The following is a 25,368-nucleotide window of genomic DNA, read 5'->3' as shown; positions in this document are numbered from 1 at the left end:
GCACCAGCATGCCCGGCTAATTTTTGTGTTTTTAGTAGAGATTTGGCCAGGCTGGTCTGGAACTCCTTACCTCAGGTGATCCTCCCGCCTCGGACTCCCAAAATGCTGGGGTTACAGCTGTGAGCCACTGCGCCCAGCCTACATTTCTTTTTACATTACATGTATTAGGTTAGTGCAACAGTAATTGTGTTTTTTTGCCATTACTTTTAATGAAATGTAAAAAGAAATGACAAATGTGTTTTCTTACAGCATAGAGAAATTAAATTCCATTGTTTTGCTTACTTCAGAAACAAGGATATGTAAAGAAAGTATGTAATAACAGAACCGTCCAAACCCTTCAGTGTGTACAGCAATAAAATTCTTTATTTATTTTATTTTATTTTTTTATTTTGAGGTGGAGCCTTGCTCTGTCACCCAGGCTGGAGTGCAGTGGCATGATCTGGGCTTACTGCAACCACTGTGTTCCAGGTTCAAGCTGTTCTCCCGCCTCAGCCTCCCAAGTAGCTGGGATTACAGGTGCCCACCACCACGCCTGGCTAATTTTTGTATTTTTAATAGAGACAAGGTTTTGCCATGTTGGCCAGGCTGGTTTCAAACTCCTGACCTCAGATGATTTGCCTGCCTCGGCCTCCCTAAGTGCTGGGATCGCAGGCGTGAGCCACCGCGCCTTGCCTAGAATTCTTACAGTTAAATGTTGCTGTTTTAATCTTGAAATCTTGAGAACTGAATTGGATGAATTTGTTCTGATTTTCACTTCTGTTTTCTTTAGCTTTAAACACCAACTTATTCTGTATCCTGGACTTCAAACTTTGTTTTTATTGTACCACTTCCCCGGCCCCGCTAAAAAGGAACCTCTAGGGACTATTCAGGAGTGTCCATCACTGTAGAGTCAGGTCTGATTTCTGTCTGGCTTATCCTCATCCTCCAGCCCCCTGTATCTTTTCACTCGTATATTCTACTGCTTTCTACTTTGAAAAACTCTGCTTCAGTAAACTCCTGGCTCGTGTTGTTTTCATAGCTTGATCACCTTTTACTCTGCTGCCTCGCTTTCCCAACTTTTACTCTTCCCCTCTCAGAAACCTCCTAACTACTGCGAGTAAACCCTAATAATCTTTCCTTTGTATTTCCAAAATAATTTTATTTCCTAGTTTATGTTATAAAATGTGTTTTTTTAAAAAAGAAAACTCGGTTTGTGAAGAAAGTCCCTCCCATCTCAAGTTCCTAGTTTTTCTGAGGTAATCACTGTTGTTTATTTTGTAGCCTTCTCCTGCTTTTCATGTCACAGTCACAAAATGGCTGCCTTATCTCCAGGCATCACATTTGCATTCCAGGCAGTAAGACAAGGAGAGAGAAAATGAGATATCATGAGCCATATCTGGCCTTTTTTAATTAAGAAAAGCAAAAACTTTCCCAGAAGCTCAAAGCAGACTTCTGTTCTGTCTCATTGGCCAGATCCGTATTACATGGCACTCCTAGTTAGGAGAAATTCTGGAATAGAGAGCATTCAGCTTTCTCAGTCCCTCTAGTGGAGGCAGTGGGAGAAGGGAATTGGGAGTGTATTTTGAGTTGGCCATTGGATTGTGCCTACTGCACATAAAATGTTGTTTTCATATTGGATTTTGATAAATCCATTTTATAATAAGCCACCTTACTACATTCTCCTATTTTGAATAATTTTTCAGTTGTTTGCCTTCCCAATGTATTGTTTTAGAATTACAAACATTTTGCTTTTTTCATTTCAGCTGTTCTTAAATGTATCAAGAAGCTTTCAATTGCCAGTAATGGAAAACTTATTCTAATGAATTTTTTAAAATAAAAGGAATTTAGTGATTCACATAGCTGAAAAGTCTGAAGGTCTGGTGGGCTTCGGGTGCAGTTTGACTCAGAGGATCATGGTGTTCTCAGGTTCTGCCTTCATTGCTCTTGTGGTTTTCTTGTTATGTGGCCTTGTCTTTGGGCTGACTTCCACCGTGGTAGCAGATGGCGACATAATGTTAGCCAGGGAGAATGTTTCTTCTGATAGCTTTCTTGGGCTTTGTTCCAGAAAGTCTGCAGCTAACGTCTGTGAGTCATGTGCTCCTTCTTGAGCCAATCACTGGGATTTTCTGGAATGTGTCCTCCATATATTTGGTTGTGTTTCCATCAGTGTCTCTACTTCCTTTATTGCTGTTTAGTGCGGCATCCGTTTCCGGGATTGCCTCACTCTTCCTGAACTTCATTTCTTCCCTGAACTTTACTATCTTTTAATCTCCCCTTTTTGTCCTGTTTCTTATTTGAGTTCCTGTTTCAGGGAGGCTATGCCTATTTTTTAAAAGTCTCATAGAGAAATATTTGTTCAGGCTGGGTGCAGTGGCTCACACCTGTAATCTCAGCACTTTGGGAAGCCGAGGCGGGCAGATCACCTGAGGTCAGGGGTTGGAGACCAGCATGGCCAACACGGTGAAACCCCATCTCTACTAAAAACACAAAAATTAGCTGGGCGTGGTGGCGGACACCTGTAGTCCCAGCTACTCCAGGAGGCTGAGGCAGGAGAATCGCTTGAACCCAGGAGGCAAAGGTTGCAGTGAGCCAGGATCATGCCGCTGCACTCCAGCCTGGGCAATAGAATAAGACTTCCTCTCAAAAATAAATAAATGAATAAATAAATAAATGGAAAAATGTTGGTTCATAACTTTCTAATTCTTTTTTTTTTTTTTTTTTTTTTTTGAGACGGAGTCTTGTTCTGTCACCCAGGCTGGAGTGCAGTGGCGCGATCTCGGCTCACTGCAAGCTCCGCCTCCCGGGTTCACGCCATTCTCCTGCCTCAGCCTCTCAAGCAGCTGGGACTACAGGCACCCGCCACGACGTCCGGCTAATTTTTTGTATTTTTATTAGAGACGGGGTTTCACCGTGTTAGCCAGGATGGTCTCGATCTCCTGACCTCGTGATCCACCCGCCTCGGCCTCCCAAAGTGCTGGGATTACAGGCGTGAGCCACCGCGCCCGGCCAACTTTCTAATTCTTTCCAGCATAATCTCTCTGGCTGTCTGGTGTGTCTTCATTGACCTTTTCTTGGCAATATTCCTTTCCTTCCTTTGTCCTGTACCTTATTTGCATCGTCTGTGATGGAGCCTTTCTCACGATGACTCAGTTTTCAATGTGGATGGTTCTTTCTGGGTTTCCAGCCTGCTGAGTGGTTGTGACTGGGAGGAGCTGGGGTGGAGTGGGGGGGCACTGGCAACCTTCATTGCAGTCAGCCGCCTCAGAGAGCTTTCTTTCCAGCCCTCCATCCTGAGGGCATTTCTCCTCTCTAGGACAGAAGGAATTTTGACTGCTGCTCACACTTTGTGTTTGAATCGATCAACAAGCAGGGTAGTGTTCAGCTTTGTAAAGAATTTTGGCTATGATAATCCTACAATTCAGCCCCACAGCCACCCTGATGACACTGAAATGCGTCACGGGCTGCTTTTGTTGCTGTTTGGTATTCAGTCTTTTTCTCAATCTATTGGAAACAAGGCCGAAATGAAAGTTCAGTTAACATAAAGTTTAAGAGTCTTTCCTTTGGATCCCAAAGTTATTTAATTTTTTAATTTTTAGAGCTAAATTTAAATGATTTTTCCACTCGGGTTCCACATGCTTCCAGTACTTGGAAGCATGAGAAGTGTATATGTTGAGTTTATGCCCAAGTTCCCAAATAGATAATCTTTGAAACCTATAACATTTACAATATTAAAAACAAAACAAAACAAAAACAACAACAACAAGAAACCACACCATACTGGGATAGAGATATGCGGAAACTTACAAAGTAAAACTAAAATTTTGAAACTGGGTTACTTCATGATTTGAAGAACAGTGTACTTTGTAGAACAAAGGAAAGGATTTTCATAGCGAGTGGGAATCCAACAGAAAGGGTAGAAACTGGCATTGACAATGTGTCTGCTAGCACAGCTAGCACTGGGCTGCGTTTCAGAGTAAATAAGCAAAGGCCTTTGCCCTCAGGAGCTCTTGGTTTGGTCTACAGGGGAGATAAAGCCATGCGTAATTATAGTAGGCCATATTAAATGCCATGAGAAAAGTGGTATGATCAAAGGAGAATGGCCAGGCTGTATCATTATCCATATTTTTCAAAGATGCAGAAGTAGATCAGAGAGATTCTGTAACACGCCTAAACTCACGCAGCCAGTCTGTGGCAGAACCAAGATCAGAACCTGCTTCTAGCTAACTGCTGGCTGGCAGGATGGGAATTTTTTTTTTTTTTTTTTTTTTTTTGAGATGGAGTCTCGCTCTGTCACCCAGGCTGGAGTGCAGTGGCGCGATCTCCACTCACTGCAAGCTCCGCCTCCCGTGTTCACACCATTCTGCTGCCTCAGCCTCCTGAGTAGCTGGGACTACAGGTGCCCACCACCACGCCCGGCTAATTTTTTATATTTTTTAGTAGAGACGGGGTTTCACCGTGTTAGCCAGGATGTCTCAATCTCCTGACCTCATGATCCACTAGTCTCGGCCTCCCAAAGTGCTGGGATTATAGGCGTGAGCCACCGCGCCCGGCCAAGATGGGAAATTTTAAATAGTTTTACAGTTTACGGAACTCTTGTTCTTAGTAATCAGTTAAAATTCACTTAATCTGCTCATGCAATAATCAATGGGTTATAGCAAATACTTTGTTTGTGTCTACTGAAGTACTGTGTTTAGAATGCCGCATTCCTCAAACCTGCTTTGAGATCTTGTTCTTTTAAGGGCCCATGCCAATGCCACTTTCTTTATGAAATCCATACCTAAGTCCCTTCAAAATAGGACTTGAAGCTGGGCGTGGTGGCTCACGCCTGTAGTTCCAGCACTTTGGGAGGCCGAGCCGGGGGGGATCACCCAAGGTCGGGAGTTCAAGACCCAGCCTGACCAACGTGGAGAAACCCCGTCTCTACTAAAAATACAAAATTAGCTGGGCGTGGTGGTGCATGCCTCTAATCCCAGCTACTCGGGAGGCTGAGGCAGGAAAATCGCTTGAACCCGGGAGGTGGAGGTTGCGGTGAGCCGAGATCGCACCATTGCACTCCAGCCTGGGCAATAAGAGCGAAACTCTGTCTCAAAAAAAAAAAAAAAAAAAAAAAAAAAAGGAAAGAAAACAGAAAAAAAAAAAGAAAATAGGATTTGTCCTCCCTCTGCCTTCTATTGTTTGTTTGTAGGTCTTATGTTCTGCCCTCTGTGATGTACTCTTCAAGGACAGGGACTGTGTCTTACTCATCTTTGGATCCCAATCCCTTCTGGGCCAGTGGAGTGAGATCTTCATTAACGTGGCACTCTATTCATGTTGTTTGAATGCCTTGCTTGCTGTATGTCTAGGGTCCCAGACACAAGTAAATAATTCTTAGAAGCATGGAAATTGTATATATATTGGGTTTAACTTCTAGGTGTTCACCTATATCATGACTCTGGGCAGGATAGTTGTGCCTGACGCCTGGAGGTGCTGTATGTGTGTGGTGTTAGGTACCTATGTTGGATGTTTCTGCTTCTGGGCTCAGCAACATTCTTCTCTCAATAAAAACAATTCTAGATGCTGTACTTTGTCTAGTGTCTTCTATTAGCAGCTGATAGCACTTTTTGGCTCTTCAAAATATTTTTGCATTCATTGACTCAGTGCGTTTTATAAGTGCATATGTGACAAATTATTTGGACTATTTTCTTTTTGTTCAATATTAACTAAATATGCATTTATGAGTGAGAATTTAGGGCATGGATTTTCTCACTCATGAAGAATAGTGTGCCACATGCCGGCTGGATAAAAGGAAAGATCCAGGAATAGTTCGCGTATTCTGTTTCCTCTGTGTCCTTCCTAGTTTGTAAAATTGTCAGCTGGCTCTTTAATTAATCATGATATTAAAACAGCAAACATATTGCAGTGATCTGTCAGAAGATGACTGGAAGGTGTCAGGCCCTGTGTTTGGTTAAATATTACGAAGAAGGCTTCCGTTTTACAGGTCAGCTTTCCAAGGTACAGCATGTTGGTGTACCTTTCCTTTGTGGTTCCAGACCAAACTAGAAATGTTCTAGCTTGTACTTTGGAAGCAGTTGTGCCTTGAGAGCAGCTATAAATAAAATATGGTAGTTTGATTGTTGCTTTGGGGAGTAGACAGTCCTGAATGTGCAGGTGCAATGCTGTATTTGCTCATTTCTCTCCCTCTTAAAAACTTGTTTTAGCCAGGCATGGTGGCTCACGTCTGTAATCCCAGCACTTTGGGAGGCCAAGGCAGGTGGGTCGCTTGAGCCCAGGAGTTCCAGTCCAGCCTGGGCAACGTGGCCAGACACAATCTCTACAAAAAATACAAAAATTAGCCAGGTGTGGTGGTGCGCATTTGTAGTCCCAGCTGCTCCGGAGACTGAGAGGTTGGAGGATCGATTAAGTCCCGGAGGTTGAGGCTGCAGTGAGCTGGGTTCACACCACTGCACTACAGCCTGGGCAACAGAGCAAGACCCTGTCTCAAGAAGAAAAACTAACAAAAAACTTGTTTTACTGAGAAAATGGAGAAGAGAGAGCTGGAAGAATCATTTATGTAGATACCATGTAAATTGGCATCACTGCATCTAGGATCATAATTTTCTTTATGGCAGCCTGTACCATAGGGCACAGGCATTCTCTAACCTTAATCCTTGAATAGTTTCGCAGAACACTGCTAGCCATTCCAAAGTAATAGGATTACACCTGAAACTTTTATGGGTGAAAGGGTTAGTCTCCTTAACCCTCTAGTAGCCAGACTCACCTAGAACTAGTGACAGCCAGGAGTTTTAGATCTCTTCATTTTATGGAAGAGAAAGCCAGATTCCTCCTAGTTAGCAGCTGTCTTGCCTCAGTGTTCTCTCCAGAGACACAGAGAACTTTGGGTTAGTTAAGTCCTCTCACCATTGTTCCCTGTAATTGTTACTGTTAATTCAGACCAGCAGGAAAATGAGCCAAACAGTATTCTTCATGCCCATTGTTAAGATTAAAATGTCTCTTTTTTATTTTTTTGTCTTGGGAGGTGAAGCTGTCATTTGCTTGCCACATTTGTAAGAAAAACAGCATAAACCCAGGAGCCAACCCTCCTAGAAATACCAGTTACCGTCGTGTATTCTATAAAACATGACATTCTGTCTTGAGATTGCAGTGAATGGCGGCCTGTGGTTGGGTGGGGAGGTGTGGAGAGGGAAAAGAGGAATGATCGGAGCCCTTGGATTTTAGGGCTCGGGCAGACAACACAGAGGCTGCCGAGATGGACATCCAAGCTTAGAGAGGTGGAATCACTTGATGAAGATTGCATGGCTAGCGAAGGTTATGGCCTGGGAACTGGATTTTTCTGACTCTGTATCCAGTGCTCTTTTTGCTAGAAAGCAGTGTGAAGAGTACAGAGGGCTCAGCTTGGGAGGCCCGTCACTGCTCTCAGCTCCAGGCTGGCCTTCCTCACCTCCTTGCTGCCTACTCCCAGCCTCCCTGCAGACGCTCTTAGGACAGTCCTCTCCTCCTCGGGTCAGTCCTTCCTTTCCAGACCCCCTCTTCTCTTTCCTGGCATCTGAATGCCTGACCAGGGCCGTGCTTCGTTGTTGCTGGGGTCACAGTCATCTTGCTTCTCTGAGAGCCTGGATTGTGGCTAGTCCTCAGAGCCTGGCTAGAAACCTAGTTCTTTCTCAAAGCCATCCCTGGTTCTCACATGGTATGGAGCTTTGAGGTGACTCCCAGTGCTTACCTGGCTTGCTATGCGAGTGGCCTGCTTTGCTGTGGTGAGAACTTGGGGTGTGCTCTCCCTCCCCTCGAGAATGCGACACCACACACTGTCAGACCCTATTGGAGTTACTGACCTCAGCTACTGCACCCCAGTGGACATCTCAGCTCTAGAGTTTGACAGATACGTTGAGGGCTTAGCCACAGCAGGCTGGGCTCTGCCAGCCGCTTCTGCAAAGATCCCCAGCTCAGGTGCTCCTAGCCTGTTAGCCTTCCAGCCTAAAGGCCCTGCCAACACCAGCACCCCTGGGAACTCCTCTAGCCTCCGGGGGCCTTATATGTCACCGTGGATCCCTCCCTGTGTTGGACACCATCTCTGGAGCGAACCACTCATATAAAAGGCACACCTCAAACTTAATCAGATGTCACTTTCCACAGAGGCCTGCTTCCATCCTAAGTGAGCAACTGGACTTTAATATTTGGGAAGCACTCCCTGTGTGGTGAATGGACCTCGTCTGTCGTGTGTGCTCCCTGCGAGGCCTGTTCTCATTATTCTCCCCTCCTTAGGGATCATGAGCCTTTGTATGGCAATAGACCGTGTGCTTCAGGAAATCATACTTTGATCATCTCTTTATTGTAACCACACAGAGCATCACAAAGCTGTGCACATGCGCTCCCTCCTGACTTCCTTCAGTCTTCAGTTCGCTCCTTCTTTTAGGCTTCTCACTTTCCTCTGTTCCCAGCTTAGATTCTGGAGCTCTCCCTTCCCATTTGTTCTTTCAAGAAATGTTTAGTGGTCACCCACCAGTGTCAGGCTTTGTGTTAGGTGCTGGGGAAACAATGATAAGGCAAAACAGCACGGCTGTGAATGGGAGGGAGATGGCCGTTCATCAGAGGAGTACACAGGCCTGAAATGACACCTGCCTGCGTCCTCCGAGGGCAGGCTCCTATGCAGTGAGACGAGTCACTAGAAACCCCCCACCACCAGCCGGAACCAGACACAAACTGGAAACCCCACTGTTTCCTCCGGCAAATGCTGTCTCTTCTTAGGACCCCTTAGTCCCCGCACTCCCCACCCTATGTGGGGTAAACAGGAAATCCTGCCTTGTCCATTTCTGGGCTCACTGCAGTCAAGTGTTGGTAGGTTTATCCATTTCAAGTCCTATTCCAGCTACTGGGTGTTGATAATTTAAGAAGATAGGCTGAGAATGGGGGTGGTGGGTTTGGTTTGCCCCTTCTGTGTAAAGCAGATGGGAATTGTTTAAATACAAATGACCAGGTGGTGCCATCCCTGTGGGAAGGAAGCCAGGCTGTTTGTTAGGTGGGCTCACGTCGCCCCCTAGTCCTGCCCACGAGCAACTAACTCATTGGGATGTTGAACTCTGGTGGGTATGAAAAGCAGCCAGGTGCCCTCCTCAGTTCAGTTCAGAATCTCCAGGGTAGTGGTCCTGACCCCTAAGGGGAGGGGAGCTTGCAAAAATTACGTGGGTAGCTATTTTCAAACGATACTGCTAAGTGTAGTTATTTCCTGGGTGTAAATTCAAAATTCATCTACTGCAGATTTACCAAATTATCCTCCTGGACACCCATGGCTTTCAAAACCTCCTGGGTGATTGTAATGTATGGCCACGGTTCAAAACTGCTCTAATAGTGGGTGGATTTCTGTTGGCCCTAATAATGCCAATGGCCTCACAAATAGAAGCCTCAAATAGAAGATCCACAGGAGGATAAGGTAATGCTGGCAAACTCATCCTTGGAAAAATTGAATTGTTTGCATTTCAAAAAGAATTTTGTGGTATTGGCCATTATTTGACTTAATTGAATATTTTTCAACAAAAACCGTTTATTCTAGTTAATGTTACTAAATATAGTTGTGTTGGTGATGAAATAAAATCTAAACCACCTGCTTGTTTTATAAAGATTCTGTCTTCTCTCACTGGGGTTTCAGGCCAGTAATTAATCCAGGACATGTTAACTGTTGAATGCCTGCTCTTACAGGCATTGGGCATAGACAAAGAAAAATATGGTATGGGTTTCATTTCAAAGAGATCACCGTGTGATGAGGAAGGTGGATTTGTTGAAATATTTTAAGATACTTACAGGTGCAGGTTAATAATCTTAACATTGCAAATGATCTTTTTCTCATACCTCGTTTTATTTGCCTGCCTTTTGCAAAGCTAATAAGGTAAAATTCATGCCTTGCAAGTTAACAGTAATTGTGGACTCTAAAAACTCCCCTTATTTTTAGTTAAAAGTAAGACCCTGGGTGCAGTGGAAAATCACAGCTTCTGGTCCCAGCTCTGCTGCTCTTTGCGTGAGTTTAGAGGAGCCAAGGAGCCTGCTTGGTATCTGTTTCCTCATCTCCGCATTGTCGCGAGAACTGAGAAAGAAACAGGATATGCAGAAGATATGCACTGTGCCATGGAGTGTGGCACTTAGTATCCTTTGTTGTGTTTCTATCCCCTCAACTCTAGGAAAAATAACATTTTAAGACAATAGGGCATTGACCTCTTGAGCTGTATCAGAGAATGATGATTTGGCTAAGGAGAAAATGCCCAATAATGATTTGCTTGATCTGGGTTTCTTGATTTGTGGCATTATTGTCACTTTTGCCAAATAATGCTTTGTTGTGGTGGTGGTGGTGGGGGGTGTCCTATGCATTGTAGGATGTTTGGCAGCATCCCTGGCCCCTAACCACTAGATGTTAATAACACCCCCAAATTTGAAATAACCAGACATCGCCAGATGTCTCCTGAGGAGGGCAGAATCTCCTTGGTTGAGAGCCTCTGGCCGGGGCCCTTCCCTCTGTGTTGTCTCGGGTGAATTCTATCCCTCTGCCTGCTATAAGTGTCACAGAGTTCTTACTGTCCATCAGAGAAGTGCGAAGTAAAGTCGTAGTGTGGCTGCTCCAGACCTACCAGAATAACAGGAATGAAAGAGTTGGAAAACTGTTGGCAAGGATGTGGAGCAACTTGAAATCTCATACCCTGCTGGTAGGAGTCTAAATGGGTACAACTGCTGTGGAAAACTATTTGGCAATATTTACTTAAGCTGAACATACACTTTCTACGTATCTGTTCCTGAGTACATGTGCGACAGAAATGCATTCCGAGGCTGATAAGAGACACACACTAGAATATTCATAGCAGCACTATTTATAATAACCCCCACGTAGAAACTACCTAAATGCCCATCAGTGGTAGAATGAAGGATCTGCGATATATTGGAGTAATGGAGTACTAGACAGCAATGCAAATGAATGCTATGCAACTGCACATAAAAATAATGCTACCACTCATAAAATATGTGGAGTGAAGGAATCCAGCCACAAGAGTAGCTAGCATCATAGGATTCTCTTTCTATAAAGTGTTATACAACTGATCTACGTTCTTAAAGGTTAGGATAGTAAGTTACCCTATGGGGGTAGTTACTGGAAGAAGGAATGGGTGGAGGTGGGGTACATTAAAATTCTCCCTATATAAATAACAGCCATGATTTCACTTTCCTGGACGGCACCCTAACTGGTTGGAAGGATGACTGTGGAGGTGCTTAGCGTGCTGCATAATGAATGAAGCACTGTGCAGGCAGACTGACCTGTGAAATGAAGTTGGGTCACACATTGTGGCTAGCAGCGAACTTAGCCCTTCAATTGTTGAATATTTGGGACATTTTCTCCAGTTCTTCTATTTTTACCATGGAAGTCAGTTCTAGTCAGTCTTGCAGGAATACATCTATGGGTAATTATGATTTGGTACAAAGTGAATATCAGAATAGCATTTTAATTGTGAATGTTCTTTGAATGGGACTTACTGAACCTAAATTGGTTGTAGTAGCGAGAATCACTAAAATAATCATGTATGTAAACATGCAAGAAAATATTTGTATTGGCAAACATGGAAGACAGTAGTTGTAAAACTAACAAGTTAAAGTGTTTTGCAAGAGATTTCTCTTTCTTGGGGATGCTAATCTAATTAAATTCCCTTCCCTCGCACTGATTTATTCTGATTTATTTAAAACACCATTCCTTAGCCTGTAGTCCCAGTACTTTGGGAGGCTGAGATGGGCGGATCACTTGAGGTCAGGAGTTCGAGACCAACCTGGCCAACATGGTGAAACCCCATCTCTAATAAAAATACAAAAATTACCCGGGCGTGGTGGCACGTGCCTGTTATCTCAGCTACTTTGGAGGCTGAGGCAGGAGAATCGCTTGAACCCGGGGGGCAGAAGTTGCGGTGAGCAGACATCGCGCCACTGCACTCCAGCCTGGGCAACAGAGTTAGACTCCATGTCAAAAAAACAAAAAAACAAAAAACACCATTCCCAGTCTGCACTTTTTAGGATTATTAATGTTAAATTTATGTTAAAGCACATTTCCTATTTAATCACTTGGCATCAATTTAATTGATTTTGTATTTTGTTTTAACTTTTGCAGAGTTTAGTAAGAATTAAACTATTTGTTAAAATATATTTTCTATGACTTTTAATATTAAATAAAATAAGGTTTATTCTTATATTTGAAATATAATGCACATCAGGCAAGAATAGCACGAATTCTGCAGTTTGCTTTTTCAAAATGGTCTTTGTAATTTAAAGTTCACCCCTAGAGGGTGGTGTTGTATTGAAAATTTAAATATGATCTGAAGACCCATTTAAAGTTTTTGAAAAGTCCATAGATTTGTGTTAAAATCTTATATTACAGAGAATGATCAGTCGCTACTTAATAGAAGTTGAGTGTGTTTTAACTTACAAATGGTAGTATTTTGTAAATAATAAAATCTAAGACATAGTTTAATGATATTTGCTTTTGTGAAAAATTCCACAAAATACTGTCCTTTTAAAAAAATCATCCTTGAGCAGCCCCAAGTTGTATAAATAATCACTATTTTATGATATATTTAGGAATTCTTAAAAGAAAGTAACAACAAAGGGAGCTTATTAGATATTTGGTTTATGTCGCTGATTTTTTTTTTTTAAATCAGCTTCTCCCTGGTACTTACTGTACGTCATTGATATTTAAGGCATTTGAAGTTTGTTTTGTTTTGGTTTCTTCTTTAATTCAGCAGCTTAGTTGTTGACCTGCCGTATACAAAGCAGTCTTTATAATATGGTAGGGGACAGACACAGAAACTGTCTTATAGTCTGCTTTGTTTTAGAATGAAGTATAGAATAAACCTAAAATAATGCAGGATGAAGAGATTAATCCTAGCTAATGGTTCTTGGTGGGGGCGGGGGGGTGGTAATTCAGCTAGGCCTTTAAGGAATTTGCATTCTAAACAATGTTTAAAAGAAAAGAAAGTTTGGTTTCTTAAGTCTTCCTTTTTTATTACTCAAAGCTAGGTTTTACCTTAAATGCTTTTCTTTCTTTCTTTCTTTCTTTCTTTCTTTTTTTGAGTCTCACTCTATCGCTTAGGCTGGTGTGCAGTGGTACAATCTTGGCTCAATACAACCTCCGCCTCCTGGGTTCAAGCAGTTCTCCTGCCTCAGCCTCCCAAGTAGCTGGGATTATAGGCACCTGCCACCACACTTGGCTAATTTTTTTGTATTTAGGAGAGATGGGTTTTCAATATGTTAGTCAGGCTGGTCCCGAACTCCTGACCTCAGGTGATCCACCCGCCCTCCCAAAGTGCTGGGATTACAGGCGTGAGCCACCGCGCCTGGTCCCTTAAATCCTTTTCTATGCTTTCCTTCTTACAACCTTATCTTAGTAATTAAGTTAAGTAGATTACGAAGCAAAAATGTGTTGACCAGTGTAGTGTTTTACAAACACCACCATCATCATCATCATTGGTACTGTTCTTAGTACACTGAGGAACGTGCTGGTAAATTGCGATGGACCTAGAGATCCTCTGAAACATGACAGTTTTGCACCTCCAACTTATTGTTTAACTGATGCTTTAGCTCAAGGAATAGTCAAACTTATTTTCTTGTTATTAGTAAGGTCTGTTTTGAATATTATTTACATCAGGTTAAAGTGTGTGTCTGTGTGTGTGTGTGTGTGTTTTCTATGTGTAGCAAGAAGAGAAAAAAAGCAGTTTAAAATGAAAGCATTAACTAAATATCCAGCTTACTTGAAACCCTGGGAGGAAGAGCACAGCGGAACCCAGTGGGGGAACCAGATAGCGCAGTAGGGTTACTCATATTTTCTAATGTGGTATTTGGAGATGTTATGTTAGACTTAACATTAAAACTTTCCCCTCTCTTCAAGTGCTCAAATGAAAGCATTTTATTTTAAATAAATGTCTGGGGAGTGATTTTGATCGTTTGGCTTTTCTTTCCCCAGGCTGATATTAAATAGAAGAGTATTTGGCTTTTATTACACAGCTCGCAGTTTTGGTGATCTATTCTAAAGTGGTAGTCAAACCTCTAGCTAATTAAACAGATCAGCCTAGTAATTAGCCTGGGCTTTCTTCTATCGTCATATTGCCATTATTCCACAAAGATGCTGAGGCACAACCATAATTAACATTTATAAAGCACTTATTGGGCCAGGCGTGGTGGCTCATGCCAGTAATCCCAGCACTTTGGGAGACTGAGGCGAGTGGATGGCTTGAGGCCAGGAGTTCAAGACCAGCCTGGGTAACACAGTGAGAACCTGTCTCTACAAAAAATGATTAAAAAAAAAAAAAAATAGCCAGACACAGTGGCATGCACCTGTGGTCCTGCTGAGTTGGGAGGATCACTTGAGCCTGGGAAGTCAAGGCTGCAGTGAGCTGTGATTGAGCCACTGCACTCTAGCCTGGGCAACAGAGGGAGACCCTGTTTCAAAAAAACCAAACCAAACCAAACCAAACCAAATAGAGCACTTGTGTGCTGTGGGGGAGTTTTACTCTAAGGACTGAGGCTTAGCTTTCCTTTCCTCTAGAAGCTTATGGTCTAGTTTGGGGGAATTGGTACTGACATATGACATAATTAGTAAGCAGTAGAAGATAAAAAGCACGTACACATGTCTATAAGCTCTGCAAGTGTAGAGCTGTCTCTGTCAATTTTCTCTTTGAGACAGATACCCCATCTTAAACATCTTTGAATGTTCCAAAGTTCTAAAGAAATTTTTGGATTCTTATTATTTTTAAGTTGTTAAACCCAAATCAAAAGGAGATATCATGAGATATGTAAGCTATAATAAGATATACATATCCATTGCTTATGTCTCACCAGGGAATATTATTTCATTGTGTTGCTGCTTTTTAAAAATCAAGAACTTTCCTTATCCGCATCTTCATTATAGGAAGAATAAACTATTTGTAGGCTAGTTAGAAATTCAGGAAAATGGAAAAAATACCCACCATTCAAAGATGGGCACTATTAACATTTTGGTATACTTTCCAGTCTTTTTAATGTATACTTTCCAGTCTTTTTAATGTATACTTTTTTCTATATATATGTATGTTTTCATAAATACATTAGCACAGTTGGTGAATAATGTGTGTATTAGTTTTATATCCGATTTTTATTGTTTTCAGTTAACAAATGTAGTACTGTCACACAGTATATAGCATAGCATTTCCTCATGTCATTATAGATTATTGAAGGTGTTGTAATGGCTGCATAATAGTCTGTCATCGATAAGCCACGGTTTTAATGCATCCTCTTATTTGGACTTTAGGTTTTCAGGTTTTCATTTTACACATAGCTGTATGATAAGCATCTTTATGAAACTCTTCAAATCTTATTTTCTTAAGACAGAAGTCTAGAAGTAGAGTCCAAGGCAAGGACAAAGGCATGGACATTTTTCATAAGTCTAGTGTGTGCCAACCTGCTTTATACACAGGCGTTATCTGTTTATACTGCATTAGCAGTGAGCAAAGATTCCAATGGCATCCTGTTTCACCAGCAAGAAATAAGATTGAAAAAGTCTTTTTGTTAAATTGGTAGCTGGAAAATCACTTAATTTCTTAAAATTTATATTTCTTTGATTATTAGTAAGGTTGAATAGTTTTTCAAAAATGTGTTGGCCATTTGTTTCTCATGCTCTTAAAAAATGTTATTCAGATCAAGTGGTTTTTCAATTTTTTCCTTTGTTCTTTCTATTTTTAAATGTTCTTTGAATACCAAGAACATTTATCCTTCACTGTAATACATGACACAAATATATTCTTCAGTTTTGTATTTTGCCTTTACTTGGTTTTGGTGTTTTTAGATGTATAAAAGCATAAAATCTGTATTCTCAATCAAATTCTACATCTTCCTTGGTGGCTTCTGTCTTTGATTAGAAATTTTATTTCTGGCTTAGCAAATGTTTTCCTATTCCAAATCAGATAGTCTGAACATATCCTTATAGTTTTGTAAGTTTTTGCAGCAAAAACCTTACTTTAAAAGCATCTAAATAATCTTTAAAACATTTGGGATTTATTTTGATGTACAGTATAAGGCAAAGTGCTATTTGGATTCTTTTCTCAGTAAGGTTTGTTTTGTAATCCACTTCTTCCCCATTGGCCTGGATTTCTGATTCCTATATACACAGTATCTGTCTGGTCCTACCTAGTCTCTACCCAGTAACACTCCAAAATATGTTCTTTGCTTTATGTTTTAAATATTTGATAGATCAAACTTATTCATTCGTAAAAAAAGAACTAGCTTTTCCCATCTCGTTTGTGTGTGTGGATAAAATTTAGACCCATCTTTCCAATTCCCTACAAAACTATCCTGTTGGTACTTTAATTATGAATATATTATCCTATGAATGAATCTGAGAAGGATTGATATTTTCTAGTATTTGTTTTTTTTTTTTTTTTTAATGGATGAGCTGATTGTACCCTGAAGTACAATCAGAATCTACATGGTGTTTCTTAAAGGCAAGGACCTATGGTCTCCAAGAGATGTTGACAGCCACCTATTGACATCGAGTAAGATAATCCAGAGTGTGCTGGAAGTAGGGATGGGGAAATGAAGAATCTGCCGTTTAGATGTTTACTGATTTTATTCAGCTGGTATTTATTGATGGCCTACCATGCGCCAGGCTTCTGCCAGACTGACCTCGAAAAGGTGAGGAAGGCATAGTCCTTGCTCCGAAGATCTAGGCTAGGAAAGAAGCACATATAAGGTATGGGTTGAGCGTCCTAAATCCAAAAATCTGAAATGAAAAATGCTCCAAAATCTGAACAGTTTTGAGTGCTGACACAACATTCAAGTGAAAATGCTCATATTGGAGCATTTCAGATTTCAGACTTTAAAATTAGAGATGCTCAACTGTAAGTATAATGCAAATATTCCAAAATCCAAGAAGGTCCGAAATCCAAAACACTTCTGGTCCAAGTATTTTGGATAAGGACTATTTACCCTGTAAAAGGATAGCTTGGCGTAGGGTGTGAGGAGATGGTAGGATGGGATCGTAGGGAGATTTCACAGGACAAGAGGGGCTTTCTGACAAGTCTCAAGGAAGAGTGGATGTTTGCTGAGTAGACAGGTTGGGAAAGAAGAGACGTCCTGCACACCGAGAAGCGTACTGATGTGATTTGTGGAATAACTCACTGCAGGTCATCCAGTGTGCTTGAAACTAAGGTGAAAGTTGTCAGGAGCTGGGATGGAAAGGCCTAGAGCCGGTCCAGGAGGCACCCCCAGCCTGCAGAGGCTGGCTGTTGTAGCTGGCCCCTCTGGAGCACAAGCTTCTCTGTGAAACCAGGTTTGTTTCATTTTTCCCCAAGACTTTGTTGCAGACTGATAGTTTATAAAATGTAATGCAGCCCTATAACTAGAAATATGAAAACTACAGCCCTCAAATTTCTTTAACATTAAGATTTGAGAGACATAAAATTAGTCTATCGAATTGCTATGAAAGTTTTAAATGTTCATTCTCAGTTTCTGTATCTAGCTTTTGGGGACTAGGAACACCTGGTGCTCGAACCCCTCTGGATCACACTTGGGTAGCACCGTGCTAGCCTCCTGGATCAGCGGGAAAGACGTGGTGGCTGTGGCTGGGAATGTTACAATAGTCCAGGTAGACCTGTGAGACGGTGTCCACGAAAATGGTTGCCACCCGGAGGCTGAGAACTGCTGTTCTAAGTGATGCTGAGTCACTTAAGGGACGTTACCAAATATTTTATTCATTTTCTACAATGGTATTGTTTGAATCATGTGCTTAAATTATTATTTAAAAAATTCTTCATGTCAAAATAAGTGAATAAAATGAAATATCTTAAGGCAGGGTTTTTTTTTTTTTTTCCTCTCCCTAGATGAAAGCAATGGTTCTCAACCTTGACTGCATATTGGAATCACCTGGGACTTTAGAAGCTACTGCTGCTGGTTCCCACCTCAGATGAGTTGGGGATGCAACCTCAGCAGCAAGATTTTTAAAAGCTCCCCCCTGGTTCTAATGTGCAGCCACCTCTCTCCCATGTGGGATATTCTAATGATGGATAAAGTTTTCTGATTGAGAATTTATGTGAAAACATAGCACAGTAAGAGTGCTCCAAAACTATCAGTTAAATTTAAATCTGATACCTGATATTGTTTGTTTTCAGTGCAATGATCTCGTGTATACTGGATGTTACGAGTTTTGAGTTTTCTTCAACCCTCCCCACCAAATACCATTAAGTATTTTAATTACAATTGATAGGATACATGTCTTTCACTATAGCTTATTACATGTAATATAGTGTCAATAAATATTCTCATAAATGAAAGTTTGTGAAATCTTGATTCCCCTATTACTTACTTCCCCTGATGTCACCCCAGTGATTACTGTTGCAGCAATGACGGCAACAGTATTTAGTATTTAGATGTCATATAGTTTTTTTGTTTTGTTTTGTTTTTTGAGACGGAGTCTTGTTCTGTCACCCAGGCTGGAGTGCAGTGGCACAATCTTGGCTCACTGCAGCCTCTGCCGCCCGCGTTCAAACAATTCTCCTGCCTCAGCCTCCCGAGTAGCTGGGATTACAGACACATGCCACTATGCCCGGCTAATTTTTGTATTTTTAGTAGAGACAGGGTTTCACCATATTGGCCAGACTGTTCTCAAACTCCTGACCTCAAGTGATCCACCCGTCTCAGCCTCCCAGAGTGCTGGGATTACAGGCGTGAGCCACCGCATCCGGACTCCCAAGTAAGATTTCATTAGAACACCTTGCCATGAGTGTGCCTAATAAACCCAATGCAACTATTGCTGGATTTTTAACATACAACTCCTTCAAATTATTTATTCAAATATTATTTTGGAATATTAAAAATATATTTTTAGAATATTAATTCAAATGTTTAGAGTTTTTTTTTTTCTATTTTGTTAACACGTTCTTCATGTGCTGAAAACTGAACATTCAGTGGTTCACTCGTTCAGTAAACAGTTTTTGGGCACCTGAACTTGGTTGTGCTAGGCACTGGGTAATCAAAGTTTAAGCCCCAAGTTCTTCCAATAGCAAATAGTACAGCTGCATGCCACTAGCTTCTTACACACAGGTGGGTGTCATACATGCCAAATGAAAATAATTTTACCCTTTCCCTCTATAATTTCAAGTACACTTTCAATTTTTGATATTATAGCCTTATTTGCTTAAACACTCTTCCATCTCTTCTCCTCTCCTTGTCTCCTTTTTGTCTTTTCTTTTTTTTTTTTTTTTTTGAGACAAAGTCTCACTCTGTTGCCCAGGCTGGAGTGCAGTGTCACGATCTTGGCTCACTGCAGCCTCCTCCTCCCAGGTTCAAGCAATTCTCCCACCTCAGCCTCCTGAGTAGCTGGGAATACAGGCGTGCGCTACCACTCCAGGCTAATTTATGTATTTTTAGTAGAGACGGGGTTTCACCATGCTGGCCAGGCTGGTCGTGAACTCCTGACCTCAAGTGATCCGCCTGCTTCGACTGCGATTACAGGTGTGAGCCACTACACCCGGCCCCCTCGTTTTTTTAAATAAAGTTATAACATTAGGTGGGAAAAACACTTTAAAAGTAGTTCTGTCAACTATTTTGGGGGCTGTGGGCCAGTCATTTAATCCATCTGAACGTCAGTTTCCTCTGCTGTGAAAGGGTGATACCCTCCTTGCCCTGTCCATCTCAGTTGTTATGCGGATTATGGAAGAAGTTATATGTAACATTAACATCAGAAATTTAAATATCCAGTTAAAGTGTAAATGGACATTATAAAACAATCTTCAAAATAAACAAAGACACTATATATATATATGTTTATATATATATGGCTTATGCATCACTAGCACTTTGGGTTTCCGAAGCCCCAACGTGAAGTTTCACGAAAGTTGCATTCCATGGGAGTTTGCTTCCATGATGGATTTTTTACTTTGTACTTAGCTCCTGAAAAAGAAACTTCCTGGGTTTTCTTTTTTCCTCCTACGGTTTTGCAGCGGCTTGGCTGCTTCCTGTCAAGAGCCACTCTGCCAAGGCCCCGTCTCTAGAGTCTCTCCCCCTCCCCTTTCTCTTTCTTTCCAACACTTGCTACATTGAGAGGCTGATCCTGTGCAGAAGCCCTCCCTGCCTCGGCAGCGCGGCGCAGTGAGCATGCTCGGCCTCCTGCGGGAAGAGGAAGCGGCGGCATAGGAGTCATGCCAAGCATAGCCCGCATGTCAGCGCTGCCGGCTTGCAGCGGGCTGTGAGCGGGCCGGCGCCGCTTTGTCCTAGGAAACGGGCTGCGCGTTTCTCTTTTTCACTCTTTTCCATTTCCAGGAAGGACTTGTAAGGACTTCTGAAACGCTGTTTTCATACTTGATCGGGGATACAGTACATACACCGTCTACCAGTAAGCCCTTGAAGGGTTTCGTGTGAGCTCGATTTTTTTGTGCCTGATTTTTTTTTTTTTTTAACTTTTGCATACTTTGTTTTGGTAGTCTGAGGCTGGGCCTCTGCCTTTGTGAAGTTGAAGAGCCAGGAGCTACTCAGCAACAATTGATTTTTGAAACTTAACTCTTTTGGGGCAAAAGCAAAGAGCTGGTTTTCTTTGCTAGCCCAATAAATGCTATTTATGAAGATGGACCTGTTGAACTATCAGTACTTGGACAAGATGAACAACAATATCGGCATTCTGTGCTACGAAGGTAGATGTCCCGTTGTAGAATTACTGCCCGTTGCTCGTCCCGGCCACTCCTCCTCAGTGTGCTGGGTGCCTGCCTTCTAAGCGCCTGCTGTCCTCCTCCGGGGTGTAGGGCACTTGAAAGGCCGGCGTTTCTAAGGTTCGGTTCGGCACCGAGTGTGTTCGGATCTCAGGCTGCGGGGGGCGGTGGAGGGGGCTGGACGGGGAGGCAGTGAGGTAGAAACCCTTCAGAGTTTGCTCGTTGCTTGCAACGTACTCGCGCCTTACATTTTTAACTCTTTAAAATGTATGTATTTTTGATTTCCGTTAATATTGTCTTTAGGGGAAGGACTTGTAGGACGCCGGTAAAAGTTGAGCCTCTTTGGGGGAGGGGCTGGTAAGGATTCCACCGTCTACTGTACCCTGCTGTGGGCCACGGCGCCCTGCAGCTCACGGAGGGGGAGCCAAAGTTACAGCGAGTTTTTGTGCTCGCGAGTGAGTGTCCCAAACAGCGGAGAATGTCCCTCTCCCGCGTGGGGCTGGAAGGGCACCGTGTCATCGAGCACAGGCCGGCTCTTTGTCTCGCTGGCGCTTCCTGTGCAGCCCGGGGAGCGCTGACACTGGGGGGTGTTCCTCGCGCTCTGCTCCCTGTGGGAGCGATTACACAACACCCCGACCCCCAGCCTGCCCTGAAAAAGAGAGAGCCGCGCCGAACTCTTATTTATTACCTCCTACTGCCCGCGAGGTGCTTCCCCCACTGTCTTGTATTTCCAACTGTCTCTGGTAGCAGTAAGAGAAAAATCTATTTCTTAAGCTCTTGGACATCCTCTACGTGCGATTTGAAAAAGTGGCAATGGCCTGGGTCTGCCGCCGAGAGGCATCTCCGGGGGAGTTCGGCCTGGCAGGAAGAGTGTTTTTTGTTGTAACCACACACACATCCGGGACTCTTCTCTTTCTCATTCAGCAGGAGCAGTTTCCATTTTTTCTCCAGTAATACACGGGACATTTCTCTTGAAAAAGAAAACAGTTACAAAAACTTGGGAGGGTGATTCACTTGTATTTTTTTAATCTAAAAACTTCAGGCCTGTTTCCTAATCAGTTGAAAACTTACCCTTTCAAGAGTATTTTTCCCCTTCAAGGAAAAAAAAAACAACAACCCTCATTCACGTTGTTTTTTAAAACTCTATGGATGAGGATCTCATATTTAACGTTTTTTAAAAAGAGTATTTGTTTTTCTTTACTCCTACTAGTTCTTGCTATGAGAATTTTCGTGAATTTCTTTCTTTGCATCTGATGTGTTAAGTAACATCTTGCTTCTGAACTCACTTAAAAAAGGCAGCCGACTTTAGAAAGCCGTAAGCAGCCATTGCTGGGCTTGGTTCCCGTGACATTCACACATTGCAGTCAGGGTTTTGTTTTTGTTGTTTTTTTTTTAACCATCCCCGCTTCCCCCAACAAGAAAGAAAAACTTCTGAGGCAATTTCTGTTGTATTGTCTTTGCCAACAAGTAATACGATATTTTAAAAACAAAACATAATGGCCTAAGAGAGAAATATAAGATTGTTAGGAAATTGATACCACATTAGTTTTTCCTGTCTCCGATTGGTGAGGACCAACTTATGGACAGCGAGCCCAGGTCGAGTTGTTGTGTAGCATGCAACACCCAGGAAACTAGAGTGCTCTGCTCTGCTCTTCTCTCTCGGTATTTGGGAGGAAGAAACTTTGATTTTGAAGATTGAGTAGCTATATGGGATAATGGGCTGAAGTCTGTTTGGTTTAAACATCTGCTCCTATTTTCCTTATTATGAGAGTTAACATTATTTTAACACCAGAATAAATACAGAGGAAATGAAGGAAAGCACAGCAAAATTTGAGTGGTGTTTATAGTGAATTGTTGATGTCCTAGTGGTTTTCTCAGTGTAAACACTGCACACATCTGGTCTGAACTCCAGAGGGTGTTTTGAAGATGGGCATAAATCATACACGGGATTTTTTTGTAGGAAAAGTTGGAAAGGTTATGGTTCTTTAAAATCCAACACTTGGAGAATATTCGTTTTAAACATATCAGCTTCCCAGCATTCCAGGGAAGTTGTTTGGAAAATGGAATGTACTGTTGGTAGGCAACATTTGATTTCATTTAGGGCACAGTCAAGTTTCATGCCCCTTAAGAATAAGGGACAAATTAATTTTATGACATTTTAGTTTTAAAAATTAAGATGCGGATGGTTAATTATTCTTACCAGCTAAATTATACCATATTCCTTAGTTGTATGAGACATAGCTCTACTCTAAAATAAACCATGTGTCTGGTTTTTTTTTTTTTTGGTGATGAAGTCTCGCTCTTGTCCCCCAGGCTGGAGTGCAATGGCGCGATCTCGGCTCACTGCAACCTCCGCCTCCCGGGTTCAAGCCATTCTCCTGCCTCAGCCTCCTGAGTAGCTGGGATTACAGGTGCCTGCCACCACGCCCGGCCCATTTTTGTATTTTTAATAGAGATGGGTTTCACCATGTTGGGCAGGCTGGTTTCAAACTCCTGACCTCAGGTGATCTACCCACCTCAGCCTCCCAAAGTGCTGGGATTACAGGCATGAGCCACCGCACTCAGCCTGTACTGTCTTTCTTAAACCTCTCTTGTGACTTAATACGCAAATCGATCTTTTTAGCCGTTTACCTTGTAGCATACAAGGTCTTCCTTCCTGACTGACTCCATATTGCTTAGATGTGGACTCCCTCCTTGGTAACTGCTTCCTGGCTCCTGCCCTCCACCATAGTTGTCTGCAAGAATAATTGAAAAGAATAAAGGGAAAAAGTTAACCACAATTAGCAGGTTTGGGGTGGGAGAAGGAGACGTTAGGGAGAGGGCCGGAAGAATCGAAGTCTGGCTGACTTCTGGAAGCTAACTAATTCCCTTCACTAATGATGAGCAGATTAGTAGAACTGGGCTTGTGCTATGTGTTCAGAACCTCATGGCTTATTACTACCATACTCAGCAATTAACCACTGCGTCGATCACCCCCCTGAATGCTCAGATGATACCCACTTGAAGCCCAGTTTTGCCTCTGTCTCCATGCAAAGGTCATAGGCCAACCCCAGCCCTCATTTCTTCCCTCCTCTGAACACCTGAGAATACCTTACTAGACTGGCGAAAGCCTCGTGAAGGCAGAGCATTCTGTCTTGGTGACCGCTGCATCCCTGAATCCTAGCACAGGGTCTGAGTGGGCTTTCAGGAAGTGGTTTAGAATGAAGGCTGACTCAAAAAAAAAATCAGTGCAAGCTCTCAATGGCAGCTGTAGTTGCTCCTGTATAATTTAATACTTGATTATATACTGCCTTGTATTCTCTGATTATCTAATTATTGCAGAGCTATCCAGGGCCTCAGACATCATCTAATACCTTTGCCTTCTTTTCACCAAGGAAAGTGAGGCTCAGAGAGGTAAACTCTGTTTTTCAGAGAGTTGATTTAGTTTATTTAGAAAGTTTGTGGCAGGATTGAATTGAGTTTTGACTCTTCTCTGAATCTTCTATGCCATGCTGCCTCTCCAGAATTATTTCATGTCTTTTTTTTTTTTTTTTTTTTTTTTGAGACAGAGTCTTGCTCTGTCGCCCAGACTGGAGTGCAGTGGCGCCATCACTCACTGCAACCTCTGCCTCCCAGGTTCAAGTGATTTTCCTGCCTTGGTCTCCCTAGTAGCTGGGATTACAGGTGCCCTGCACCATGACCAGCTAATTTTTGTATTTTTGGTAGAGGTAGGGTTTCACCATGTTGGCCAGGCTGGTCTCAAACTCCTGATCTCAGGTAATCCGCCCGCCTTGGCCTTCCAAAGTGCTGGGATTACAGGTGTGAGCCACCGCACCGGGCTTATTTCATGTCTTATCTCCTCATTAGCTCCGTGATGTTAGGGTCATGCCCCGTCCTGGGTGCCCTCACGGCCTAGCACGGGGATAACACCCTGGATTACAGCACACAGTCGAGCCTCTCCCACTTCTTGCTCTGAAGCCAGTTGCTGGTCCAAATTCCGAGGCTGTTGTGATGTTGGGGAAAGGGTAGGTGAGACACCTCTGAGTGACCGGCCTCGCTGGAAGGTGCTCTTCGTGCTGCTCTGGCACTGGGCTTGCTTTCCTTTTGTCTGCCTGTGCAGACGAGGAGGCCTGCGTGGATGCCAGCTCCAGAGCCAGTCCCCAGGGAGCAGGGACAGGGACAGGTTAGACCACGGGCTTTCCTCAAGATGGCTGTCGCTGCACTGACATCATCCTTGGGGCTGAGACCTGGGTCTGCCAAACGTGCCCTGGCTGGCCGGGGCTTTACGCTGCTGGTAGCGATACTTTAATTATGGGTTAAGAGCCATTAGTGTGTAATTTGGTGGAAGAATTCTCTCCTTTTAATTTAATAGCGTGATTTATATTGGGAGAAAGTAGGAATACATTGCATAGTGTGATCCTCTCAAAGCTTAAGAGCGAATTATTCCGACTTCAAGTTTTAGAACGGTTCATTGTTTTAGGCACAGTTATCCCTTGTTTCATCACGGGCAACTTTTAAATTAATTTTCTGGAATGGAAGGGAAGACGCACACTGGAGAGCTGCTGAGTTCAGTGAGACCCTGTGATCTTTTGTTTTCCACCAGTCTAACCACCAGCGGTTGAGTGGAGTCCTGGCTTCATTGTTCTTTGTCTAATGAGCTCAGAGGCATCAGGAAACTTAGGAGGCTTGGGTAGGTGAAAAGGCCACAGCGCAGGGCCATTTCGTACCC

The 25,368-nt window shown here is 42.7% G+C and overlaps 1 protein-coding gene across 3 annotated transcripts in view; it reads left to right on the top strand.

Annotated features, from left to right (window-relative positions):
- VGLL4 (vestigial like family member 4) overlaps positions 1–25,368 on the top strand; it is a 165,912-nt gene that overhangs the window by 57,589 nt on the left and 82,955 nt on the right. Inside the window, exon 1 of one of the 3 annotated variants that reach the window (XM_016940482.3) lies at positions 19,930–20,645. The exons of the other annotated variants lie outside the window; for them this stretch is intronic. Coding sequence (XP_016795971.1) covers positions 20,564–20,645 — 82 coding nt within the window. The 5' untranslated portion in view covers positions 19,930–20,563. Of the gene's footprint in view, positions 1–19,929; positions 20,646–25,368 lie in introns of those variants that run through there. 3 annotated transcript variants of the gene reach the window in all.

The sequence above is a fragment of the Pan troglodytes genome, chromosome 2 (genome assembly GCF_028858775.2).
Source record: "Pan troglodytes isolate AG18354 chromosome 2, NHGRI_mPanTro3-v2.0_pri, whole genome shotgun sequence".
NCBI lineage: Eukaryota > Metazoa > Chordata > Mammalia > Primates > Hominidae > Pan > Pan troglodytes.
The sequence above is the reverse complement of the archived record's forward strand: the minus strand, read 5'-3'. Positions and strand labels throughout refer to the sequence as shown.